At 43.5% G+C, this 27936-nt stretch overlaps 1 protein-coding gene across 1 annotated transcript in view; it reads right to left on the bottom strand.

Annotated features, from left to right (window-relative positions):
* The window catches only part of LOC123491989 (hydrocephalus-inducing protein homolog), a 138502-nt gene that overhangs the window by 50336 nt on the left and 60230 nt on the right, over nucleotides 1-27936 (bottom strand). The window contains 11 exon segments of the mRNA XM_045223596.1: nucleotides 11347-11376; nucleotides 11378-11500; nucleotides 11593-11757; nucleotides 11984-12119; nucleotides 12394-12494; nucleotides 13944-14011; nucleotides 14014-14122; nucleotides 14124-14176; nucleotides 16140-16207; nucleotides 19344-19447; nucleotides 19449-19513. Of these exon segments, the coding sequence (XP_045079531.1) occupies nucleotides 11347-11376; nucleotides 11378-11500; nucleotides 11593-11757; nucleotides 11984-12119; nucleotides 12394-12494; nucleotides 13944-14011; nucleotides 14014-14122; nucleotides 14124-14176; nucleotides 16140-16207; nucleotides 19344-19447; nucleotides 19449-19513 (1022 nt within the window).

A 27936-nucleotide genomic window follows, 5' to 3' on the forward strand; every position in this document is an offset into this window, starting at 1 on the left:
GATAGAATCGTTTTGGGTTCCATGTTGAACCCTCTGTAGAAACGATTGGACATGGAACCCAAAAGGGTTCTACCTGCAACCAAAAATGACTATTCAAAGGGTTCTCCTATGGGGACAGCCGAAGAACCCTTTAAGGTTCTACATAGCACCTTTTTTTCTAAGAGTGTACACTACAGTGTATTTCATTTTCACTTGCAGATCAAAGTGGGATGTCAGCTCATTACAGATGGACCTGCAGAGAAACTGGAGTAAACTGCCCTTGGGACAATGATCCACTACACCTCACATAGAAGACACTCCCAGTAAAGCAATGAAAACAAGCAAGCATCCCAGAAAAGTGCTCAAAATAGACCACGTTAACATATGTAGCTTAAGAAACAAGGTTCATGAAATTAATAACTTGCTAGTAACAGATGACATTCATATTCTGAAACTCATTTAGACAATACCTTTGATGATACAGTGGTAGCAATACAAGGTTATAACATTTACAGAAAATACAGAAATGCCAGTGGTGGAGGTGTTGCTGTTTATATTCAGAACCATATTCCTGTAGAGATTTGAGAGGATCTCATGTTAAATACTGTTGAAGTAATATGGCTACAGGTTCTTCTGCCTCCACTAAAGCCCATTCCCGTGGGACGCTGCTATAGACCAACAAGTGCCAACAGTCAGTATCTGGATAATATGTGTGAAATGCTTGATAATGTATGTGATATCAACAGAGAGGTATATTTTCTGGGTGATTTAGATATTGACTGGCTTTCATCATGCTGCCCACTCAAGAAAAAGCTTAAAACTGTAACCAGTGCCTGCAACCTGGTTCAGGTTATCAGTCAACCTACCATCAACATGTATTGATCTCATCTTTACTAATACTGCAGAAATGTGCTTGAAAGCAGTATCCAGGACATCGGATGTAGTGATCACAATATAGTAGCCATATCTAGGAAAACCAAAGTTCCAAAGGCTGGGCCCAATATAGTGTATAAGAGGGGTCATACAATAGGTTTTGTAGTGATTCCTATGTTGTTGATGTAAATAATATTTGTTGGTCCGTGGTGTGTAATGAGGAGCAAACAGACGTTGCACTTGACACATTTATGAAATTGCTTATCCCAGTTACTAATGAGCATGCACCCATTAAGAAAATGACTGTAAAAACTGCTAAATCCCTGTGGATTGATGAGGAATTGAAAAATGGTATGGTTGAGAGGGATGAGGCAAAAGGAATGGCAAATAAGTCTGGCTGCACAACCGATTGGCAAACGTAATGCAAATTACGCTGACACTACACATCCAAGTATATCTGACCAAATTATGAAAGACAAGAATTGCCATATCTTCAATTTAAGCCTACAGGAAAATGTGTGCCCTCAGGCCTGGAGGGAAGCAAAAGTAATTCCGCTATCTAAGAATAGTAAAGCCCCCTTTACTGGCTCAACTAGCCGACCAATCAGCCTGTTACCAACCCTTAGTAAACTTTTCGAAAGAATTGTGTTTGACCAGATACAATGCTATTTTACAGTAAACAAATTGACAACAGACTTTCAGCACGCTTATAGGGAAGGACATTCAACAAGCACAGCACTTACACAAATGACTGATGATTGGCTGAGAGATATTGATGATAAAAAGATTGTGGGGGCTGTTTTGTTAGACTTTAGTGCGGCTTTTGACATTATCGATCATAGTCTGCTGCTGGAAAAAAGTATGTGTTATGGCTTTACACCCCCTGCTATATTGTGGATAAAGAGTTACCTGTCTAACAGAACACAGATGGTGTTCTTTAATGGAAGCCTCTCCAACATAATCCAGGCAGAATCAGGAATTCCCCAGGGCAGCTGTCTAGGCCCCTTACTTTTTTCAATCTTTACTAATGACATGCCACTGGCTTTGAGTAAAGCCAGTGTGTCTATGTATGCGGATGACTCAACACTATACACGTCAGATACTGCAGTGACTGAAATGACTGCAACACTTAACAAAGAGCTGCAGTTAGTTTTAGAATGGGTGGCAAGGAATAAGCTAGTCCTAAATATTTAATAAACTAAAAGCATTCACTAAACCCTAAACCTCAACAAAATCTTGTAATAAATCATGTGGAAATTGAGCAAATTTAGGTGACTAAACTGCTTGGAGTAACCCTGGATTGTAAACTGTCATGGTCAAAACATATTGATACAACAGTAGCTAAGATGGGGAGGAGTCTGTACATAATAAAGCGCTATTCTACCTTCTTAACAGCACTATCAACAAGGTATGTCCTACAGGCTCTAGTTTTGTTGCACCTGGACTACTGTTCAGTCGTGTGGTCAGGTGCCACAAAGAGGGACTTAGGAAAATTGCAATTGGCTCAGAACAGGGCAGCACGGCTGGCCCTTGGATGTACACAGAGAGCCACATGAATAATATGCATGTCAATCTCTCCTGGCTCAAAGTGGAGGAGAGATTGACTTCGTCACTACTTGTATTTGTGAGCGGTATTGACATGTTGAAAGGACCAAGCTGTCTGTTTAAACAACTAGCACACAGCTCAGACACCCATGCATACCCCACAATACATGCCACCAGAGGTCTCTTCACAGTCCCCAAGTCCAGAACAGACTATGGGGAGGTGCACATGTATTGTAATGTTTTTTAAATTGTATAACTGCCTTAACTTTGCCGGACCCCAGGACGAGTAGCTGCTGTCTTGGCAGCAGCTAATGTTGATCCATAATAAATATAAATACAAATACACGCTAACCATCCATGTGAGCGTTGTGTGAATTTGGGAGTCATCTGATCTTTTTTCAACAATTGGTCTTTTGACTAATCACTTCAGATCTTTTTCAGAGCTGATATGATTGGTCAAAAGACCAATTAGTGAAAAAAAGATCAGAATTGGGCTGCCTGTGTAAACGCAGCCTGAGAGTTATAGTTCACTTTCTCAGGCTTTATGTGGCAGAGAGCTAGTGAGAGCTGAGCTGCCGGTCGATACAAAGGTGATCATGGAGGGGTGTCTTCCCTGAGAGGGGGAACTTAGTGAAGAACAAGCCAGCTGAAATTTCAATAATCTGATCAGACTTGTATTAGAGAGGTTTAATACAATTGATAGTTTTGAACCATGGCATGTCAAATGCTGCGTTTACACAGGCAGCCCAATTCTGATATTTTTTTCACTAATTGGTCTTTTGACCAATCAGATCAGCTCTGAAAAAGATCTGATGTGAAAGATCTGATGTGATTGGTCAAAAGACCAATTAGTGGGAAAAATATCAGAAATGGCCTGCCTGTGTAAACACAGCCAAGGAGGTTTAGAATGGAAACCACTGCAAAACTCAGTAGATTGCACAGTATTGTGCCATCATGAAAAGTCTAGAATATACTAATGACAAAATACAAATAGAATGTATGCTTTGTTTTTAGATCCTTCACATTCTTTTGCTATCCAGTATTACCTCCCATTGGGCAAAGACTGGTTGAATCAATGTTGTTTCCATGTCATTTTAACAAAGGAATTCAATGTGATGATGTTGAATCAACATGGAATATATGTATATATTCTTAAATTCCATTCCTTACTAGATTTGTGTGTATTGGGTATATGTTGTGAAATTGTTAGTTCTATATCGTGGAGCTCCGCCACATAGGGGAGCTCTGCTCCTATTGGTTTACCCCGCTGCTTAGGCAGCGAACAGCCTGAGACAACATTATGCACACACCTGCAGCCAATAGGAGTACTGGTGTCCCTATAAGAGGGGACGCTTCCCCTCAATCAGCCTCCCATTATCTTCAGCGACTGGACTGGACTGAAGAAGCCGAAGACTCAGGACAAAGAAAACGCAGTCGATTTTCCAGATCATCGACTTCGTCCTAAAATGAGCACACCAGGAGATTTTCCACCCCCGAAAGCTATTTTCAGAGCTCAATGTCGCTGTTCCTCTATGGTGGCTGCTGACCCCCACGACTTATGTTTCGTGTGTCTAGGGTCACAGCACGCCAGCGACGGCCTCGTAGATCCTCCACTATGTGCCAGCTGCGCCCTCCTTTCATGGAAAGAGGCATTTTTTAGGGAGGATATTCCTCTTCAGGATGTGCTATCAGTGTTAGCCTCAGCTTCTGAAGCATCATCTGAGGGCGCTGACTCAGGAGATGATAGAAGAGATGGATATTCCAGCGGAACAATCCATCCCTCTGACCCATGATTTTAAGACCCCATTTCCATTGGAAAGGGCAAGGTATTTTTCATCCCTGGGCGATGATGATGTGGGCTCTGAGAATTCAGCAGCCACATCATACGCCACAGCATCTCTGCGCTCTGACTTTCCAGGGCTCATCGAGAGGGCTGCCGAGCGCCTGCAGATTAAGCTGCCCCCCATTCCCTCCAACCCGGAAGTGGATATGATGGAGGGCGGTCCTTATTCCAGGCCCAGGAGGGCAGCGGTGCCTCTGGCACCGACCATGCCTTTGCTTGGTAAGTATGTGGAGGGCTCATGGGAGGAACCTTTTGCGGCACGTTCGCCGGCTAAGGCGTACCTCCCATTCATCAGTGTAGAAGGCAGACAGCAGGGCTTTTCAAGGGGAATCCCTAGGCTCGAGAGCGCCCTGACTGCGTATCTCGTACCGGGTTCGAGCCCCTGGCCCTCGTCCAAGAAAGCCGTTCTACCCACACAGAAGGACCGACTCACAGCACAGCTGGTTGAGAAGTCCTTCGTGTTGGGAGCACAGGCCGTTGCAGCGGCGAATAATATTGCCCTCCTAGCAGCCTCTCTGTCCAGCCTAACAACGGGTAAGTCTGAGCTCACTGGGGAGGAAGTGGAAGAGGCGTCCAGAATTTCTGCCGCTATTCTCCACTTAACGCAGGCATCAGCTGTGTGTGCGGGGAGGTCCATGGCCACTTCGGTGGTGGTGGAACGACACCTTTGGCTGTCTATGACAGCCATGAAAGAGACAGACAGAGCCGCGTTCCTGAACGCCCCCATCTCTGACGACGGCCTGTTTGGGGTCGCCGTCAAAGATGCGACGGAGCGTTTTATGAGGCTTGACGAGGAGAGGAAGCAGCTGGCCAGACACCTGCCACTGGCAGGAAGACTCAGCCCTGCACCGAAACGACCGTCAAACTCCACCGCCTCAAGTAGACAGGGGTCTACAGCGAGGCGTCGTGCCCGGCGCCATGCAGCGACTTCCGGCAGCAGAGAAGCGGGCCCCGCCCCTCCTGCGGAGCCAGAGGTCCCGACCGTGCCGTTGACGAGAGAGGTCGTCAGAGCGTATTCTTGGAAGCACCCGAAGGGTGGCCAGAAGAGACGGCGCCTATAACGTGGCGAGGGGGCGAGAATGGGAGATGGCACAGCGGCTGGTACGACTGTGCCCACTATTCCCCCACCCTTCTGTTGAGGGTATGGAGGGAACGGTTGTTGTTGATGTGTTGAATAAAGAGTTGGCTCCAATTGACTTCGTCACAAGAGAGCCCCTTTTCCATGATACATCCGAGAACGTTCATGCTCCTTCACTCTCTCTCTCTCACCACTCTGAGTGTAGCTCATCCCACCAAGGGTGCGTAGTTGAACACACACATGAGGCGGGTGTTAAAAAGGTAACAAGGCGCCGCCTTGCTTTACCTCATAAAGACCTCACATTACAGACTTCTAGGAGTGCTGTAGTGAAGGTCTCACATAGCAGACTGCAGTCACAGCCAGGTAATAGAATGATGACGCAATCGCTATTCGGGGACGGCGCTCTGTCTCAGGCTAACGCCTCAGTCAGTGCAGTTCAGACCCGTGCTGCGTTCACGGAGGGCCGGGATATCGAGGTTACAAGTTTAACCAACGTATCGGCGCCCCCGTTTCTCTCAGAACGCGCTAATGTTTCCTCTCCCTTTCTTGGGAGGCCCGCCTTGGGCTGTTCCACCACTTCAGTGTTGGGGAACAGCGGCGGCGAGGGCTGTCGAGGAATACAGGTCCTTCCTACTGAATGTACCACAGCTTCGCGCTCTTCTGCTTTCTCTGCATTGCTGGGAGTGGCGGCAAAGCTGTACCCTCTCCCTCTGGTTAGACCAGACGTTGCAGAAGGGTTATGCAATCCAATTTCATCGGACCCCTCCCCCATTCAGGGGGGTGGTGGAGACGGTGATGAAAACGCCAGAAAAGGTTGCCGCTCTCGTTGCAGAGATTACAGAACTTTTGGCGAAGGAGGCGGTCACAGTAGTTCCCTGGGAGCAAAGGAACAAAGGGCTATATTCACCCTATTTCCTGGTGCCGAAAAAGACAGGGGGAATGAGGCCGATATTGGATTTATGCATTCTCAACGAGAGCGTAGCCGAACGGCCCTTCCGAATGCTAACGACAAAACGTCTACTGGAATGTGTCCAGAAGGGAGACTTTTGTACGAGCATAGACCAAAAGGACGCGTACTTTCATGTGCCGGTGCAGCTGCGTCACAGGAAGTTTCTGCGGTTCGACCTTTCAAGGGGTGGCGTACGAGTTCACGAGGATGCCATTCGGGTACGCCCTGGCACCTCACACGTTTTTCAAATGTGTGGAGGCGGCATTGGAACCGTTGCGTTGTCAGGGAATAAGGCTACTAGCCTACCTAGACGACCTACTGGTTCTCGCCCCGTCAGCAGAGCTGGCGTTCACTCACATGACACAGACAGTGATTCATCTCACGCGTCTGGGGTTCGCTGTGAATTGGAAAAAGAGCGCACCCTGGCCCAGTCATCAGATTGTCTATCTGGGGATACAGACAGACACTGTAACGATGAGGGCTCGAATTTCGGACCCTCTAAGGGTTGCTATGTTGCTAGCCCTACGAAGGTTTCTTCCGAATCACACGGTAACGGCGCTTTCGGTCATGTCACTCTTGGGTCTCATGTCGTCGGCCCATTTCGTGGTTCTGCTGGGACTCCTGCGCATGCGCAGGATACAGCGATGGTTCGCCCATCTACGACTAGACCCAGTGCGCCAATGTCGTCGGTTGGTGGTGGTTCCCCTCTCGCTTAGTGCAGATCTGAACTATTGGAAAGACCCACGTGTTCTCACGCACTGAGTCCCAATTGGCAAAGTGTCCTCCTACATTCCAGTGTTTACAGATGCCTCTCTGACTGGATGGGGAGGGACATGTCAGACCCAAGCGATAGGAGGTGTGTGGCCTCTTTCGAGTCGTCACATCAACCTCTTAGAGTTGGAAACGGTTCAACTGGTTCTGACCCACTTCGCGTCTACCCTTCGGGGTCGCGATGTGCTGGTCTGGTCAGACAACCGAACCACAGTAGCCCACATCAATCGCGGAGATGATTCAGATGTTGATTGCGCCACCTTGGCCAATTCCACATCAACGGGACGCGTTGTCTCAGGCGGGAGGCGCGATAGGGCAGTTGCCCTAATCGGCCAACCACTGAAGGCTTGGCTCCTGAGAGGGACAGGCTAGAGCGCCGTGGGTTATCTGATTCTGTAATCAGAACCATACAGGGTTCACGTGCCAGTTCCACTTCCATGGTTTATGCCAGCAAATGGAACGTGTTTTCACAGTGGTGTGCCACAGAAAATGTGGACCCCGTGTGCTGTCAGGTTGAGAGTGTTCTCTCGTTCCTACAGTTCTTATTTGATAAGCAACGATCGCCCGCCACCATTAAGGTGTTTGCAGCGGCGATTTCGACTTGTCATGAGGGGTTTGGCAGAGACAGTCTTCAGCCACCCTCTGGTGAAACGTTTCCTTTTGGGAACACGGCGGCTTAGGCCAACGCCTAGAGCCACGGTTCCTCAATGGGATTTGGCTCTGGTACTCCGTTCGAACCATTGAACCATTTCCCCTCAAGATGCTGTCTTTGAAGACTGCACTGTTGCTCGCTTTGACAACTGATAAGCGTGTCAGTGATTTGTGTGCTCTTTCGACGAGACCCGACTGCCTTGCCATTAATGGTAATTTGAGCAGAGCTGTGTTACGTCCTAACCCGGTATTTATGCAGAAGGTTATTAAGAGCTCATATAGATCACAGACCGTGGAGCTGTGGGCTTTTTTCTCCCTCTCCCCATGGGGAGAGGGAGAGAGGAAAGGCTCCATCGCCTGTGCCCAGTGCGCGCTTTGGCATGTTGTGTGGTCCTCTGTGTTGAGCATGACTGTAACCTTAGCATATTATTATTATTATATTATATGTTGAGCCCAAAGCAGCGATTAGGTCATCGCCTCAGCTGTTTGTGTCACGGTGCGGCTGCACAAGGTAGACCACTTTCGTAACACTTTCGTAACAGTGTCTGTCTCATTGGCTTTGCGAAGGCATTGAGACAGCTTATGAGGCAGCGGGGCGACAATTGCCTCAGGGTATAAGAGCCTACTCCACTTGTGGAGTAGCGGCTTCTACTGCCCTTTTCAGAGGAACAGGGGTAGAGGGTATTTGTGCAGCTGCGTCGTGGTCATCACCGTCTCCATTTATCTCTTGGATATGTCTTCTAACTCTTTGGCTCGGTCTGTACTCAGCGTAGCTGATGGGAGACCTTGAGCTAGGAGAAAAGAATGCAGGACTAAAGACGTAGGTCTCTTTCAGGTCCGCTCCTGTTAGAGGTAGACATACAGTGGGGGGAAAAAAGTATTTAGTCAACCACCAATTGTGCAAGTTCTCCCACTTAAAAAGACGAGAGAGGCCTGTAATTTTCATCATAGGTACACGTCAACTATGACAGACAAATTGAGGGGAAAAAAATCCAGAAAATCACATTGTAGGATTTTTATGAATTTATTTGCAAATTATGGTGGAAAATAAGTATTTGGTCACCTACAAACAAGCAAGATTTCTGGCTCTCACAGACCTGTAACTTCTTCTTTAAGAGGCTCCTCTGTCCTCCAGTCGTTACCTGTATTAATGGCACCTGTTTGAACTTGTTATCAGTATGAAAGACACCTGTCCACAACCTCAAACAGTCACACTCCAAACTCCACTATGGCCAAGACCAAAGAGCTGTCAAAGGACACCAGAAACAAAATTGTAGACCTGCACCAGGCTGGGAAGACTGAATCTGCAATAGGTAAGCAGCTTGGTTTGAAGAAATCAACTGTGGGAGCAATTATTAGGAAATGGAAGACATACAAGAACATTGATAATCTCCCTCGATCTGGGGCTCCACGCAAGATCTCACCCCGTGGGGGTCAAAATGATCACAAGGACGGTGAGCAAAAATCCCCAGAACCACACGGGGGGGACCTAGTGAATGTCCTGCAGAGAGCTGGGACCAAAGTAACAAAGCCTACCATCAGTAACACACTACGCCGCCAGGGAATCAAATCCTGCAGTGCAGACGTGTCCCCCTGATTAAGCCAGTACATGTCCAGGCCCGTCTGAAGTTTGCTAGAGTGCATTTGGATGATCCAGAAGAGGATTGGGAGAATGTCATATGGTCAGATGAAACCAAAATAGAACTTTTTGGTAAAAACTCAACTCGTCGTGTTTGGAGGACAAAGAATGCTGAGTTGCATCCAAAGAACACCATACCTACTGTGAAGCATGGGGGGTGGAAACATCATGCTTTGGGGCTGTTTTCTGCAAAGGGACCAGGACGACTGATCCGTGTAAAGGAAAGAATGAATGGGGCCATGCATTGTGAGATTTTGAGTGAAATCCTCCTTCCATCAGCAAGGGCATTGAAGATGAAACGTGGCTGGGTCTTTCAGCATGACAATGATCCCAAACACACCGCCCGGGCAACGAAGGAGTGGCTTCGTAAGAAGCATTTCAAGGTCCTGGAGTGGCCTAGCCAGTCTCCAGATCTCAACCCCATAGAACATCTTTGGAGGGAGTTGAAAGTCTGTGTTGCCCAGCGACAGCCCCAAAACATCACTGCTCTAGAGGAGATCTGCATGGAGGAATGGGCCAAAAATACCAGCAACAGTGTGTGGGAAAAACCTTGTGAAGACTTACAGAAAACGTTTGACCTGTGTCATTGCCAACAAAGGGTATATAACAAAGTATTGAGAAACTTTTGTTATTGACCAAATACTTATTTTGCACCATCATTTGCAAATAAATTCATTAAAAAATCCTACAATGTGATTTTCTGGATATTTTTTCTCATTTTGTCTGTCATAGTTGACGTGTACCTATGATGAAAAATTACAGGCCTCTCTCATCTTTTTAAGTGGGAGAACGTGCACAATTGGTGGCTGACTAAATACTTTTTTTCCCCACTGTATATGACATGACTCCTGACTGACATGTTCAATACAGTAGAGGGAATGTTATTAATCTGCCCACCAGTGTTACTGGGTTGAGGCGGGATGATGAGGGGAAATAGTTTTGTAACTTTGTTACTTTACTATTAGACCGGTCATAAAATATTGACGGAATTGTGACGTCATCTATCTGCTGGTTCAGATTAGTATGACTCGTGTTCTGGTTATCTGTCCACTAGACATTGGCAATGCCATTGGACTAGGTGGGGCGGATTTGTACCGAGGACACAGTATATTGTGACACAGTGTGTCACAGTTCTGTGGGACTTGGTCGCAGCCATTGCTAGGCCTGACCTTTTAAGTGGGAAGTGTTGGGCTCGGCAGGGAGTACATTTTGGAGCGTTGCGCTCTGCCTTAAACCAATAGGAGCAGAGCTCCTCTATGGGGCGGAGCTCCACGATATAGAACGATAGTTACCGGAGTTGTAACTCCATTTCTATGAGTGGAGCAGAGCCCCATAGGACTTAAGGCCCTGCCCACCCTCCAGTCTCGCTGAAGAAAATTTCTCGGGAGGCTGATTGAGGGGAAGCGTCCCCTCTTATAGGGACACCAGCACTCCTATTGGCTGCAGGTGTGTGCATAATTGATGTGTGTGTGTGTGTAGACTGCTGTACTAGAAGATCCCAGCATAGCAGGGTTCCAATCAAAAAAGAGGCATCAAACAGAAATAGAGACAGAGCAAACAATGTACAGTATGTGTAATAGACAAACCCACATTACTGTGTAAAAAATACTGGAGAGCAGAGTCTTTGGGCGAGAGTAAACAAAGCCCCATCTATCGCAAAAAGTGTGCATAATTAATTAAATGAAATTATGATTGTTATGTTTCTAATTTGTGCCTATTGGTAAAGACTGTGAAGATTTAGGAGGACAGATGTAACAAGGTAATAATGGAAGGGCCATTGAGCAAATATACAAGTCTGATGAGTTGCTATTGGGATTAGATTGCACTGGCAGCCTGATATCCAGAAAGCTAACAAAGCATTGAACCAATTAACTAATTAATTACACACTGAATTAGGTTAGAAATTAATCAGAGGCAGCATGTAGCGGAAAATGAGCACAGAGGGAAACAGTGAGCACAGAGGGAAACAGAGCCAACGGTTAAAGAGAGAGAGTTTACCCATGTTAAGTTTGACCCACCATTTGTGCTACAAAGCGTGCTGGTATCGGGGGACTGGTTTGAGAGCTGCAGTGTTCTGGAGACATCGGTCAGAACCGGTATGCTGCCAAAGGCCACCTCTGTGGTCATCACATGGACTACCGGACCCTCCCCAATGCAGGACAGGAGCAGGTTCTATGGAATTACAAGAAATTAGAGGACCAGGGGTATAAATGCAAGGCTACACACACACACACACACACACACTAGCACAGACATAATCTCACCAGAGGAGGCTCCTTCTTCCCAAATACAGCAATGTGTACAGTTTGTTGGAGCCTGCCAACAGTCTTAGCCAGCAGAACCAGGGGGATGTCCACAACACTGTGGGGCTGAATGACCCCTCGTGGGTGGGCACTGAAGTAGAGCAGAGAGGGGTCATCCTCATACTCCTGGAGAGAGGGACCACAGACACAGTGTTAGAGAAATGCCTGAAGCCCTGAAACATCCAGACAGTAAGTGCCTGATAAACTTGTCTGTCAAAGACAATAGATTGGCCCCTTGGCAGTGATCAAGGAAATGCCAAGCGTAGAGCAAATGACAAATGGATGGTGGAGAGACCAGACAGTCAGAGACACTGAAGCATTATAAAAAAAACAGTAAACTTTCAAATCTAACCTGGAACAGAAGGCCGTAGCATGCAGGCAGGTCACTGTCATTAGTAAGCTTCACTGACTGCTCGTAAGGGTAACTCAGGAAACATCTCTGGAACTGTAGTACTGGGGTATCCAGAAGAACATTTGGTATGACACACCTACGGACAGACATTTACCCAAGCTTAATACACCACTCACCTTTTAGTTACACACACATAGGCCTACACAGTAGAATAATTATCCCTATATGCTTACAGCTCCACACTGATGTGTTGAGGTTATGAAGTAGTTTTCTATGAGGGGTCTCTGACATTGAAGTGAATGAAAGGACTATTAATCATCTGCTCTGAATGAGGAGTTCCCCCCTGACCATAAATCAGGACATTACTGTAGCATAGAGGTGTGTTTTGACCCTGGATCTAGACCTCTAACCTGGCATTGATGGGTAGGGCCAGCACATCCTCCCCCACCCCTTGTACGTCCACCACTAGAGCCAGGCTGTAGCACTGAACACTGTTGGAGCACAGGGTCACCTACAGATGGAGGTGCACAGCAGACATACTGGTTAAACAGACAAACATAAGCATGACATAACCATGGCACTTCTACTGTGCTTGTTTGGCAAATCAGGGTTCTCCCCAAAGAGAATGTAAGAGAGGGGCGCTGTGTCACCTTGTGGACTGGCTGCGCCACTACATAAAAATATAATATATTTTTGTATTACTTTATTTGTTATCATAAGACTATTTTTTCCTCTAGGTTGCAGGAAATGGCAGTTACAGGTGTTCAAAAACTGCCCCCCTCTGGGCCTTCCCCCGGCCGTACTCAGCAGTAACGCCAGGGTAGTGGGTTCGATCCCCGGGACCACTCATACGTAAAAATGACTGTAAGTCGCTTTGGATAAAAGTGTCTGCTAAATGGCATATTATTATTATTATTCAAAAATCGGGGGGAGAACCCTGCAAATATATTCACAGTTTACACTGATACTTTTTTAATTTGCAATATTTTGCAATCATGTTCCTTTTGGTTTTTCTTTACAATTCTTGAAATACCCTATATTACATACAGTAGAACCCTACTAAGCTACTTGGCTGCCATCAGAGGAAGTAGAGTAGACAGCATGGTCAAAGGTGCCTGTATCTGGGGAGAAACAGCTATCTCTGCACCATCCATCCATGAGTAACTTCCTATACTTTGAAAGGTTAGCCAGGCCACGTTTCCAGGGCTAGGTGATGACGATGATCTCCCTCCATTTGACTTCCCCTGACCTCTTCTACATACATTATTCTGGTCTTGTAACAGATCTCATTAGAGCCCCACTGTGCTGTCACTAGGCTGGAGAGCAGAGCAGACAGCCAAAGGGAGGGCAGCAGACAGGGAGACACCCTATACAAAGCACCCAAGACAGCTGCACAGATTCCCCTGATATGCCTGCTGCATGGCTGCTGACAGCTCTCAGTGATGGGAAAAGACAAAACAGTCTCCCATTGATAGGAAAAAGACCAGCGTATGACAGATACACTCAGTAACCAGAGGCAGCCCGAGCAGGCTGACGTAATAATCAGAGCTCTGCAGAGCCACAAGGAGAAAGGCAGCTTCCCCAGGCATTAATCTGTTACAGATTTTTTTTTTATTAAACTTCTCCACAGGATGATTAAAATTACGGTCTGCCCCCTCAGGGGCTATCATTAATTAAGCCTTTTCGATTAGGGGTAATTAATTGAATGATTACTTTATTCTAAATCTCAAATGAAAAACCTACAACATATCACTAATTTGAAAACTAGCTGACTCAGCATGATCCAAGAGCACCACAATTAATAACAGAGTTAAATGGTACTCTTCTACAGTGAGTACATAATCACATTTACATTGGAATAATGTTCGAATTCTGTATGATTTTAGCTAATCATTAATATGCCTAAAAAGTACAAAATAGAGGTCACTTCCTGGTAATGCTCCCTGCTCATCTAACACACCTGGATGTCAACCAGTCCCTGAGGACGCACGGTTCCTGAGTTGGGTGTCAGGGTGAACTCAATGGGCGGTCTGGTACAGTACTGGAGCTCCACTCTGTCCTACTAAAGTCTGACACCTGGGAGGCACTGGTGATGCTGGGAGGCCCACTGCCATCCCCTGGAACCCTCAGCCCAAAGTTCTAGGAACCAGAAGGAAGTGTTGTTCAGACTGCAGATCAGTGTGTGAGGGAAACCTAGAGAAAAGGGGGAGGGATAAGGAATGAAACATAAGATTAAGCAATGTTACAGTTCTAAGGATTAGTGCAAAAATAATGCCAAACACTGTTATCTGATATACAGCTACAATTCCACAGGGCAATTCATAATCAAGAGGTTGATTTATCTATAAGGTTTAAAAATATATGGTTTGTGCAAGGAAAATGGTGACACAAATAACCACTTAAATAAAAAAAGTGTCATAGCATACTTAAATAGGATCTGTCTGCAAAGACCTTTGCTGTTATTGATCTCAAGAAAAATGTGCATTCGACCATAGCTGATAGTGTGTTAGTCTCATTCTACAGTAAGCCATTTATAAGCCATGCACATGCATGATGCATTGCAGGCAGAGTTATGAGTGGACCATAAAAATGTAGGGAGAGATAGGCCTGCTCAAAATAAATCCAATGCCAAATGTTTCAACGTGTAACATTTTGGGAGGGTCAAATAGTGAGTAGGGCCTATTTTAGGAGCTCCAAAGTGACAACTTTGCAGTGAGGGGAGTGGGAGTAAATTGTTGCAAGAAGGCATAGTGTGCCAGTACTGTTTGTATGGGACTATTACTGCAAACAATACACATTGCCAAATATTAACTGGGTGGTTCGAGCCCTGAATGCTGATTGGCTGAAAGCTGTATACCACGGTTATGACAAAACATTTATTTTTACTGCTCTAATTACGTTGGTAAGCAGTTTATAATAGCAATAAGGCACCTCAGGGGTATGTGATATATGGCCAATATACCACGGCTAAGGGATGTCCTAGCACTCCACGTTGTGTCGTGCTTAAGAACAGCCCTTAGCCGTGGTATATTGGCCTTATTGCTTAATTATACACTGAGTGTACAAAACATTAGGAACACCTTTCCATGACATAGACTGACCAGGTGAATCCAGGTGAAAGCTGTGATACCTTATTGATGTCACTTGTTAAATCTACTTCAATCAGTGTAGATGTAGGGGAGGAGCCATGTTAAAGAAGGATTTTTAAGCCTTGAGACAATTGAGACATGGATTGTGCATGTGTGCTTGTTCAGAGGGTGAATGGGCAAGACAAAAGATTTAAGTGCCTTTGAACGGGGTATGGTGGTAGGTGCCAGGCACACCGGTTTGAGGTGTTAAGAACTGTAACACTGCTGGATTTTTTCACACTCAAAAGTTTTCCGTGTGTATCAAGAATGGTCCACCACCCAAAGGACATCCTGCCAACTTGACACAACTGTGGGAAGCATTGGTGTCAACATGGGCCAGCATCCCTGTAGAACGCTTTCGACACCTTTTAGAGTCCATGCCTGAAGAATTGAAGCTGTTCTGAGGGGCAAAAGGGGGGTGCAACTCAATATTAGGAAGGTGTTCCTAATGTTTTGTGCACTCATTTTACATATTTAACATTTTTGTCATATAGCAGACGCTCTTATCCAGAGCGACTTACAGTTAGTGAGTGCATACATTATTTTTTTTATTTTTTTCATACCCCCCGTGGGGAATCGAACCCACAACCCTGGCGTTGCAAACGCCATGTCGCTCTACCAACTGAGCTACATCCCTGCGGCCATTCCTCCCCTACCTAGACGAGGCTGGGCCAATTGTCTGCGCCGCCCCATGGGTCTCCCGGTCGCGGCCGGCTACGACAGAGCCTGGATTCGAACCAGGATCTCTAGTGCGATGCAGTGCCTTAGACCACTGCGCCACTCGGGGGAGACATGTGTATATTGTGGGCTACATCTATTTCTAGACTTGCATTAATGGTTGTTTATTTGCGTCTGTCATTCACTACTATGCTTATGCTTTATACTGTAAATACAAAGCAGTAGGTATTATCAGCAGTTTCTCCAATGCACTGTGATAAATCTGCCCCCAAGCCTAACACAAGCATCTAGCGTGAGTAACAGGCATCATCAATGAGGATTAATGAAAAACAAACCATAGCTTAACTCACCGAAGGACACATCCCCAAAGTTGAGCTCTGAGATGCTGAAGTGAAAAGTGGGGCCCATTACGCAACCCCTACAAGAGATAAAAGAGCCAGGAAATACAGAATACATTTGTGCTGACCAGCAAGCATGAAGGTCACTGGGCAATGCATAATAATTAAAGGAAAACACTGGTTTGGGCAAGTATAGAACAACTGAAGAAAAAAAACGAGATCAGTCAATTTCTTGGATGACAGTGCAGAAGGGTAATTCTGTAATCCTTACACTCCGCACTCCTCAACACTAATACATCTTAATTAACGGGAGTTGCCAAGACTGGCAGGTGTGTTATGGAAACAAAGGGATTTTCACTACTGTCTGCTTTGTACAATTTAAACACAACCTTTAGGGAGACATTTACTGAAACCTAGAGTATACAAATGTGCTAATTAAATGTGCAAGTCAGGGAGAGCAAGTATTCAAGCATTCACGAGACGAAGCATTCAGTGGATTAATGTAGGTCATTTATTTCAGAAAAGTAGTTTCAGAAAAGTATTGCTGGGTCATTCTCACAAAACTGACATTTGACCAAAAAATTATTGCGTGTTATTTTTCATGAAATTTCCTCTTGGATCACTGAGATTAGGATCTGTACTCATTTATTTAATAATTATTATTATTATGTTTTTTTATAAGATATTATGTATTTTACCACAATTTCCACAACTACAGTACCAACGCATAAATGATCATTACCGCAACAGTTTTCAAAATCTAATGAAAAGGCCTGAGTTAAACATAACACTGAAAATAAAAATATTTACATTTATTTCGTAATTTATCTCATTACCTTATTAACACATAACCTTTTAATAATCTTTTTTTGTCAGAATCACTTGTGTATGCATGTTATTTATGCATTTGATTTGTGCACACATATTTGGATAAAGAACAGTCACACTATCAGATTAAGCCAAAATTGCTAAATTAAAGTTTTATTTTTCTTAATATTTCCTAAATATTGGTGCATTACGGTAATGATAAGCATGTTTTGGAGATGAGACTGCATGTTTTGGTAATGAGTGTTGCATAGTTTGGCATTGAACATTTTTACTGATCTCTATCAGAGATCCCAATTGACTTGCATAATACTAAAATCACTGATCTTAATGCAATGTACTAAAATACCCCTTATTTCAGTATACGTATAAGTAATGTAATTACATGAATGTATTTTCAAAAGTCCAAAGTGGACTTAAACGTAACAAAGTGACAAACAAAAAAATATCCAAGGTCTTTACAGGTAATATTGGTGTATTAGGACGTGGATATTTGTGGTTGTAAGGTATTTTAGATGTATTTCTGGATTGAATGGGATCCTATGGGCAAACAGCATAACACAATACTGCCTATAAAGTATCTACTGTAAATACGTGAGACATGGACCAATCTTTTGGGGGATATCAAACAACAGTATACACTGAGTGTAAAAAACATTAGAACACCTGCTCTTTCCATGACATAGACTGACCAGGTGAATCCAGGTGAAAGCTATGATCCCTTATTGATGTCACTTGTTAAGTCCACTTCAATTAGTGTAGATGAAGGGGAGGAGACAGGTAAAGAAGGATTTTTAAGCCTTGAAACAATTGAGACATGGATTGTGTATGTGTGCAATTCAGAGGGCGAATGGGCAAGACAAAAGATTGAAGTGCCTGAACGGGTATGTAGTAGATGCCGGCGCACCGGTTTGAGTGTTCAAGAACTGCGAACGCTGCCGGGTTTTTCACGTCAACAGTCCTGTGTGTATCATTTAGAATGGTCCACCACCCAAAGGAATGAGAACTTGACACAACTGAAAGCATTGAAGTCAACATGGGCCAGCATCCTGTGGAACGCTTTCGATACCTTGTAGAGTCCATGCCCAGACGAATTGAGGCTGTTCTGAGGGGAAAAAGGGGGTGCAACTCAATATTACGAAGGTGTTCCTAATGTTTGTACACTCCAGTGTATGTAAGTGTGAAAACAGGTACACATGTCAAAATGGGGGATATCCTCCTTTAAGTAGTGGGGTTACTTTGCAGAAACACAAACTGCGATTGTGGCTTAAAGTAAGTTAAATGGGGTTTATACATCCCATATTTCTTGACAAACCCTACTTAATCAAATAACTGTTGTTTTACAAAAAATCTATACAATAGGTTTAAGTTGTCCAAGTAAATAAATAAAGTTACCAGCACAGCACACCCATTGACTATACATTACAATTAGCTTATAATCATTATAGAAATTAAGGTTAATATTACCGAAACGGACTTAAAAATGACGTGGTAATGAGACATTTGTGTTTGGTAATGAGAGGACCTTAGCTCAATCTGCAAGTATTAGGAGACAGCCAGCAATTGACCACTTCACTAAAGCCCATTCATACCATGTTGGTAAGGTAATGGTTCTCTGACTTTTTCCCAATTTGAGATTTTTAGCCATTTTGGTCATGAGAAGGCAAAGTGTGGTAAAGGGGGTGTTAGTGAATAAATTAACTTAACTTGTGCTCATCTAAGGACTACCCTTTAGATGATGCATCAAGGTCAAATAAAACTTTCTTTAAAAACTGATTGGAGTTTTTTCAGGAACTTGAAAAGGTGGTACGGTAATGTGTTTTTACATAATAAATATTATAGTTTAATGTAAACTTCAACTAGTATACTATTTTTATGATTTATGCATTGTTGAATACCTGTTTCTGATTGGCTTGAAGAGCATTCTAGAGCGTGCATTATTTCCCTATAACACATGGTATATTTGCACGGTAGAAATCAATGGCTATAGTGTATTCTTACATGTTCTATGTTGGAGCTGCTTTTGAAAGCAAAAGTAGCTATCTAGTAAACTTGACCCCCCCCCACCCCACCCAAAACCCCTCTTTGTCAAAATTCTGGTAAAAATGTACAATGTATTTAAAATGAGACAATTTGCCAAAAACTAGACATCTTAGTCTTTGGAATGATAGTTGATTTTTGCAGATCCATCATGGTTTTGTAACTCAATTTGCTACAGACATGTTTAAAACTGGTTTCATGAGAATCACCCAGCTACTGGGGTATGGAGTGATATGTGTCTGGACATGCTTGCCAATGCTTGATGTACTGTACAGACCCTAACAAGACAATGATGGAGAGGTGTGAGGATTGTGCTGAGATGGATGAGAGGGGTGATAGGGCAAGTGTTACCTAAACGTGAGGCTGATAGGCTGCGGGTTTCCCCCCACAGTGAAGATGAACTCCTCAGAGAAGACCCCCAGGGTGCTGGAGGAGAAGCAGACCTCCATGGCGTGGCAGGCCCCAGGGGGGAACCATCCCCTCAGTGGGGCTGAAGGAGAAACACTGGCCAAACCCCTGAGCTGGGAGGCACCAGCTGGAAGGGAGCCTCAATGCGCCCCATTATTAGACAGAAGCACCTGACAAAAGAGTGCATGGATAGTGGAGTCAAATCAGGCTTAAACAGAGAGGGGACATTTGTAGGGAAAACCAACCTATGTAAATGTACAATTTGATTAACCAAGCACTGTTTTCTGTGTGTTCATATTCTCACGTTTTTATCTAGCCTAATCAGAATTCACGTGTATTGTGAGTGCAGGTATATTCCATGGTCTTATCTACACTTGTTTGCTGGCTTTGTAAAGCTAGCAATACGCTAACAATGCATGATCCAACAGTCTTGTTCTGTGGGAACCAGTTTCACAGGGTTTTACAGTAAGGCTGCCATGAATGCCCTAAAAACAAAAGGGACTTGGTGGCATACATTTAATAATTAATCTAACAGTGAATTCAAAGAGAGCCTGCCATGTGCTGTTCTATTATAAGACTAACAGTTATACCAATTATATTTCAATTACTCAATTACTCAAAAAGTATGCGTATCTGCAGACTACCAGCAGCAATAATGTGATTTATTTTGATGTGAGACACATCTTATTACAGGGGATAATCACAGTGCTGTTCTTGTATTACATCTCTATTTCCTGTCTAACTCTTCTACACCTCCAACAGCTGGGACTTTGCACATTATGAGTCTCATTTGTTGGGAGAGCTGATAACCTGGAACAATGGTGTAAAACAAAATGTTGTAACTCATTAGTGTACGGAAGAAAAAAGTTGTGTATTTTTTGTGTCTTAGCTTTGTTTAATATTGTTAGTAATTTCCTAATAAATAAGTACCTCATAGCTGTGTTTGGAGCAATAAAGATGTTACCCATGTCAAGAGATAAAGTTGAATGTAATTTGGGGGCTACAACCCCCAAGTAGGGTAGAGACTCACGGCCAATGTGGTAACGAAGAGCACAAAGACAGAGAATACAAAGACGCATTAAATAAACAAACAGAAATATGTAAACAAAGGAGAATCAAGCACATCGCACCACAGGTGTGTAAATAAAAAATCTAGACATACTGTAATTGCCATTTAGGCAAAAATCAACCTTTATGACTTGTGTTATTGAGGTCACCACCTGCCCATGAAACTTAGTCAGAATGTAAATTAATGGAAATCTGAACATCCGGAAATATAGATGGACACCAAATGCAAATCAACCAACAACGCTTTGTAGTATGAGAGGATAGAGAAAAGAACTAACAGGTTTTTGCCTTCAGTAATATGGAGTAGATATGTTTGGATATAATACCAGCAAACACCTTACAAAATGCATAAATATAATAGATTTTCAGCCGTCACGTTGATGAAACAAGGTGAGGCTTTCATCAATGCACCATTTTATTTCTGTTATCATACTTTGTTTGTAACATCAAACACCTCTTAGCCAATACTGTAGTAAATCCATGAGCCTCTGATCTAATCACATCAAACATCACCTGTGATGTCGCAGATAGACCGTCTGCTGAGTAAATCTTTGCCTCCTGTGGTTTGAAAATTATGTTGACCTCTGAGGTGGTGTTTGGCCAAATGTCCCCTCTCTGCAGGTAACACAAAGGCAACTTTAAACAATGTGCATCTTACAGTAGCAACACGATTAGAAATCCTGCTGGAGGAGAAAGTGGTAAGTCATAGGGGTAAATTTGTAAGGAATTAAAAAGTATATATATAATATTTCCCCTTATACACTATGATTGCAAGAGAAAGACAACTCAACACTGATGAAATATATACGATAAAGCCAGTAAATGATAGAGTTGTAAATAGATCAAGTATCAGTGGAAAATAAAAGAAGCTGAGTGCTAATGAATGTAGAAAGACACTAATGCAATCATAATCAGCAGATCCTGTAGAGCAGCAGGACATGTTGCCTTAGGGTAACTGTGGGGTTCTGGCCCCTCACTCTGTTGTGATGGAGCACAACCCCTTCAAGGTGCTTTACAGAATATTTGGGTGCAGTTTGTTGGGTTGCTTGGAGGTTTGGATGCGTGCTTATTTTTTTTTTTGGGGGGATTGTGTTGTTTTCACTTGTTTTACTCTCTGACAGTGAGGCATCAAGGGCAAATGATGGTGAGAGTCCCTTTGGACTAGTGTGCTTAACAGATGCATAGGGGAGTTGGGTGTATCAGGATGGATGAGAGAATGAGTGGCTGTCTCCCCAGGGGCTCTCAGCCCACTCAGACTCCGAGACAGCAGGTGAAATCAGGTTAGAGGCTGATAGATCACGTGGCCATGCCCTGACCAGCAGGCACAGCCCGCAGTGTTTGGAAACGCTGATACTTCTCACACACACAAAACACATGGCCCCCTATAAGTGCATTGCCACAAACACAAATGGAGTTGAAGAATATGAAATGAAATATAGGAATATATGGGATTCTATAGTTGCTGTGGAGAGGAGGATCACTCAGGTGGCAGAATTATAAGCAGAGAGAATTTTAAATGTGTTTTAAAAGTGGGGGATTTCATAAAGTTGAGATTGTTTCACACAGAGTAATCCACAGAACAGATCTGTATGTAGAGGGGAGGTGTAAACCAGGCAATGGAAAAACAAAGCCCACGTGCAGACAAAAGGGTTATAGTGGTTGGTACAGAATACTAGTACAGGGTATGGTGTGATAAAGTGCATCATGAAATTAGTGTATAAGTTCCTTAGGCATTGCAATGTAAACCAAAGATTTTGAGGATTTTAGCATGCAAGTTGGCATGGCACTGCAGTATAAGCCAATATGATGATATTTGAGAAAACTGTGCCTTCAATGCACTTTGCATGCACTGAAAAATATTGTTAAGTCTGTAGGTTTACTAGAGGAGGAGGATACCAGGAGTGATTATGTCATGCAATTCATCTTTTGTTTGACTGTGTGTGCACAAAGTCCTTTATGACAGGAACATTGGATTAATTAGACTCTACAGTATATAAAAAACATTTGCTATCAGTACACAGTAAAATGAAACTCCCTCCACCCCCCTCTCTACATCACACACCAGAGGTCCCACTATGATGTAGTTGTCTGAGAAGGACAGCCGCTCCTCGTCAGGCGGGCGGAAGGTGGTGAAAGAAGAGAGAGAGGGGGTAGCGCCACACGTCAGGAACTGATCCATCTCACCTCCTCCTCCCGCTGCAGCTCGGAACAGAACCTAGAGCAGAGCAGAGAGATACAGAGAGAGAGAGAGAGTGGGGATGAGGTGGGGGATGAGGACAGAGGAGCATCTGAACAGGCTAAAAAACGCTGATTGACTGATCAAGCTTGATGATCATTAGCTAAGGGTATCAGATGTTTGTTTACAAGAAATCAATGTCTGTTGATGTGTTGATCACATTTACATTATGTAATCATGGAGATGAGCATGAACGGAATCCACCTTAGCTTCTGCTGCTCTTCCTCCACTTTAGTGGCAAAGCTCTTCACTGGTAGTGGACTAGAGTATCACTCCGTTCACTATGGAGACTGAGGTAGGTTGGCCAGTGGAGATGTAGGTTTTTCCACTATGACAGAGTTCGTCAGCCTAATTCACCTGCAGATGCTATACAGACGATGTAAACATCCTCCCTGAGGAGAAAAACAAAGCCCAGACACAAAAGCAACTGAATTATTAAGAGCACTGTAGCTGTCAATATATTTGTAGAAAGTAAAAGTATTGTGGGTAGTTCTAAAATATACAGCCATTATTTTTCTGGACTTTATGGCAAAGCCCCAAATGTGATGCTATAGGCTAGCCAGTGTGCTATTATTGGTCGGTGCTTCATAATTGGTCATGGAGATGGAGCTGTTGGGTTAGCATGAAATGTAGACTCAAACTGTCTGAACCATCCACAATAATAACAGAGTTCTCTGGGACCAGTGGCATTAGCACAAGTCACATGGTTACACCGGAGCAGCCAACAGAATGAAAACAAAAAATACAATGCAAAAATGTTGATAAATCAGCATGTGGAATATGTAAATACCTTCAGCATTTTGTTTTGTTTGGCTAGATTGGTTGCATTCAAAGTAGAGCCATGGTGCTTTAGCAGAGATCCTGACCTGACCCTAACGAGTGAACCGAGCAAAAGTTTTACCCAAAATGAAATAGGTGGTATTAAATTGAATCCTGGGTTTAAAACAGGCAGTGAGCACTAGGCAGCCATCAAGCTTCATTAAGCAAAAACATGGATAATGTTAAATTCACCACAAGTAAAACAATGTGATGTGTGGATCATTACCCAATAGGGTGTATTATTCTAACAATTTTTTCCACAACAGTATAGTCGAAAATGATTATATTTTAATCAAAACCTTTAAGAACGCTCAAATCAATTAATCACCTCAGTAGATGGTTAATATCGGATTATCTATTTTTTAAAATGAATATATTGACAGATTAATTTCTGTAGTTCTATGCTTCCCTTGTCTCTCCCTTCTGGCTATTGGCATAAAATCCATAGTGCGGTTTAAAATGTATATGGCAAGGTAAGCGAGGAACTGGATAAGATTAACAAATTTATAAAGAGGGAAAGATGGAGGAATCCGTATCAAACTTTAAATTGTATTTCAGGCACTAGCATTTTGTCCCATCCTAAATTGTTAGACATGATTCTTCCACTCCCTGGCTGAGTATAGAGAGACAAATGGTGTCTCCTATTGCCCTGGAAGAGGTGGTCCACACTGATACTGTATATCTCTTAAACAATGTAAACTACGCTTTGGTTATTATTGCTCACACAATTTTATGTGCTGCAAAAATTCAAAAACAATGTAACGGGAATCATAATGGCATGCCCATATACAATATTTCACAATAATGCCCTGTGATCGGGAGGGTGGCCTTTTCATCCCCCCCAATGGTCAAATTTGGAATCCTACCCGACAATATATGGACAGTAATGGTTTGAGAAATTCCGAGATTTGAAAGACACATACACAAACAGGAACTTCTCTTTCTATATTTACAACTTAGGTCAGCTATGCTGCATATGGATTCCCTTGGGAAACACAACTACCGAACCATACAATGTTGGGATTTATAAATAAATTATCTGGGCTCCCAAAAGGACTGACCTCTATAATATATAAACAACTTTTGGAAAGCTCATATTCTGAACGAGCCATTAAAAAAGATGGTCACTGAGCTAAGGAATCTGAATCTGAAAACCCTGCTAAGGAACTGAACAAAATGGAAAATTATAAACTGGGTGGTAAGCCCGAATAGATTGTGACAGATATAGACATATACGGGGTATAACAAAAATTAATTTTACTGCTCTAATTACGTTGGTAACCAGTTATAAAGAAAAGGACCTCGGGGGTGTGGAATATGGCAATATAACGGAAGGGTGTGTCCAGGCACTCTGGTTAGGGTCGTGCATAAAAAACAGGCAAAGGCCACATACAGGACTAAGAAGAATGTAACACCGACAGATGTGGAGGGATTTAAAATTAAGACTACAAAGGGAAGCACAGCCGCGAGCTGCCCAGTGACACAAGCCTACAGATGAGCTTAAGCTCAACCGAGGCAAGCAACACTGAAACATGCATGAGAGCATCAGCCGTTCCGGACTACTGTGTGATCACGCTCTCCGTACCGATGTGAGTAAAACCTTAAACAGTAACATTCAAAGGGAAGAGATGGATTACAGGACGTGTATCCGAGCATGCGGACAACTGGCAAGTGTTTACTGACATTTTAACCTCTCCCTGTCTGAGTCTGTAATACAACATGTTTCAAGCAGACCACCATAGTCCCCGTGCCAAAGAACACTAAGGTAACCCGCCCAAATGATACGACCCGTAGCACTCACGCCTGTAGCAGGAAGTGCTTTGAAAGTGGTATCTCAATCAACACATTATACCAGAAACCCTAGACCCACTCCAATTTGATACCGCCCCAACAGATCCACAGATGATGCAATCTCTATTGGCCACACTGCCCTTTCACACCTGGACAAAAGGAACACCTATGTGAGAATGCTATTCATTGACTACAGCTCAGCGATTCAACACCATAGTGCCCTCAAAGCTCATTACTAAGATAAGGACCCTGGGACAAAACACCTCCGTCTGCAACTGGATCCTGGACTTCCTGACGGGCCGCCCAGGTGGTAAGGGTAGGTAACAACATATCCACCACGCTGATCCTCAACACGGGGGGCCCCTCAGGGGTACGTGCTCAGTCCCCTCCTGTACTCCCTGTTCATTCTTGACTGCATGGCCAGGCACGACTCCAAAACCATCATTAAGTTTGCCGATAGCTTCTAAACAGCTTCAACCCCCAAGCCATAAGACTACTGAACATCTAATCAAATGGTTACCCAGACTATTTGCATCCTTGGGAGCAATTTCCAAACGCCTGAAGGTACCACGTTCATCTGTACAAACAATAGTACGCAACTATAAACACCATGGAACCATGCAGCCGTCATACCGCTCAGGAAGGAGACACATTCTGTCTCCTAGAGATGAACGTACTTTGGTGCGAAAAGTGCAAATCAATCCCAGAACAAAAGCAAAGGACCTTGTGAAGATGCTGGAGGAAACAGGTACAAACGTATCTATATCCACAGTAAAACGAGTCCTATATTGACATAACCTAAAAGTCCGCTCAGCAAGGAAGACACCACTGCTCCAAAACCACCATAAAAAAGCCAGACTACGGTTTGCAACTGCACATGGGGACAAAGATCGTACTTTTTGGAGAAATGTCCTCTGGTCTGGTGAAAAAAAAATAGAACTGTTTGGCCATAATGACCATCGTTATGTTTGGAGGAAAAAGGGGGTTGCTTGCAAGCCGAAGAACACCATCCCAACAGTTAGGCACGGAGGTGGCAGCATCATGCTGTGGGGGTGCTTTGCTGCAGGAGGGACTGGTGCACTTCACAAAATAGATGGCATAATGAGGAAGGAAAATTATGTGGATATATTGAAGCAACATCTCAAGACATAATTCAGGAAGTTAAAGCTTGGTCGCAAATGGGTCTTCCAAATGGACAATGACCCCAAGCATACTTCCAATGTTGTGACAAAATAGTTTAAGGACAACAAAGTAAAGGTATTGGAGTGGCCATCACAAAGCCCTGACTTCAATCCTATAGAAAATGTGTGGGCAGAACTGAAAAAGCGTGTGCGAGCAAGGAGGCCTACAAACCTGACTCAGTTACACCAGCTCTGTCAGGAGGAATGGGCCAAAATTCATCCAACTTATTGTGGGAAGCTTGTGGAAGGCTACCCGGAACGTTTGATCCAAGTTAAACAATTTAAAGGCAATCCTACCAAATACTAAATGAGTGTATGTAAACTTTTGACCCACTGGGAATGTTATGAAATAAATTAAAGCTGAAATAAATCATTCTCTCTATTATTATTCTAACGTTTCACTTTCTTAAAATAAAGTAGTGATCCTAACTGACCTAAAACAGGGAATATTTACTCGATTAAATGTCAGGAATTGTGAAAAACTGAGTTTAAATGTATTTGGCTAAGGTGTATGTAAACTTCCGACTTCAACTGTACATATTACCTCAATTACCTCAACTAACCGGTGCCCCTGCACGTTGACTCGGTACCAGTACCCCCTGTATGTAGCCTCGCTATTGTTATTTTACTGCTGCTCTTTAATTATTTGTAACTTTTATTTCGTATGATTTTATATTGTATTTTTTTGTGTGATTTCTTTTGGTATTCTTTCTTAAAACTGCATTGTTGGTTAAGGGTTTGTAAGTAAACATTTCACTGTAAGGTCTACACCTGTTGTATTCGGCGCATGTGACAAATAACATTTTATTTTATTTTATTTAGCCGTGGTATATTGGCAATATACCACACCTCCTCTGGCCTTATTGCTTAAATATAACCTTGGCATCCCATAATCCGAACCATCAACTTTGTTTTGTTCACAGACTGTATTTCAAACGAAGGAAAAGTTGCCAATGAAATTGGCCCCAACTCCCAACTGTTCACTCAGTCCTCTAAATCAGAAAGGCACATTCCTTCAAATTATGTGGGAATGCCCTGCAGTTAAATGCTTCTGGGACAAAGTAAAAAAAATCATTTCGAAGTGCGAATATAAATATTTGATAGGTTGCATTTACTATGTTAATTAACGATGATAGCTCCTTAAATCTCTCAATCAATCAGAGATGATTACTGCAGGCAGGCAGCACTGCTGCAAAAAAAAGATGTTGGCTCAATTTGCCAGTGGATACAGTTACTATTAGAAGTTATAAGGTTTGAATTTTAGACAGCGAGAATGAATGGTGCTAGTCAAGGAACAATTGAGGCCAGGACAAATACACTTAACTCCATAAAGAATCATCTCAGCTAAAGCCCAACACATACAAATAAACAATCCATAAAGCCCAACACATACAGTGCCTTCGGAAAGTATTCAGACCCACTGACTTTTTCCACATTTTGT

This window comes from Coregonus clupeaformis, chromosome 11 (genome assembly GCF_020615455.1).
Source record: "Coregonus clupeaformis isolate EN_2021a chromosome 11, ASM2061545v1, whole genome shotgun sequence".
In the NCBI taxonomy this organism is placed as follows: domain Eukaryota; kingdom Metazoa; phylum Chordata; class Actinopteri; order Salmoniformes; family Salmonidae; genus Coregonus; species Coregonus clupeaformis.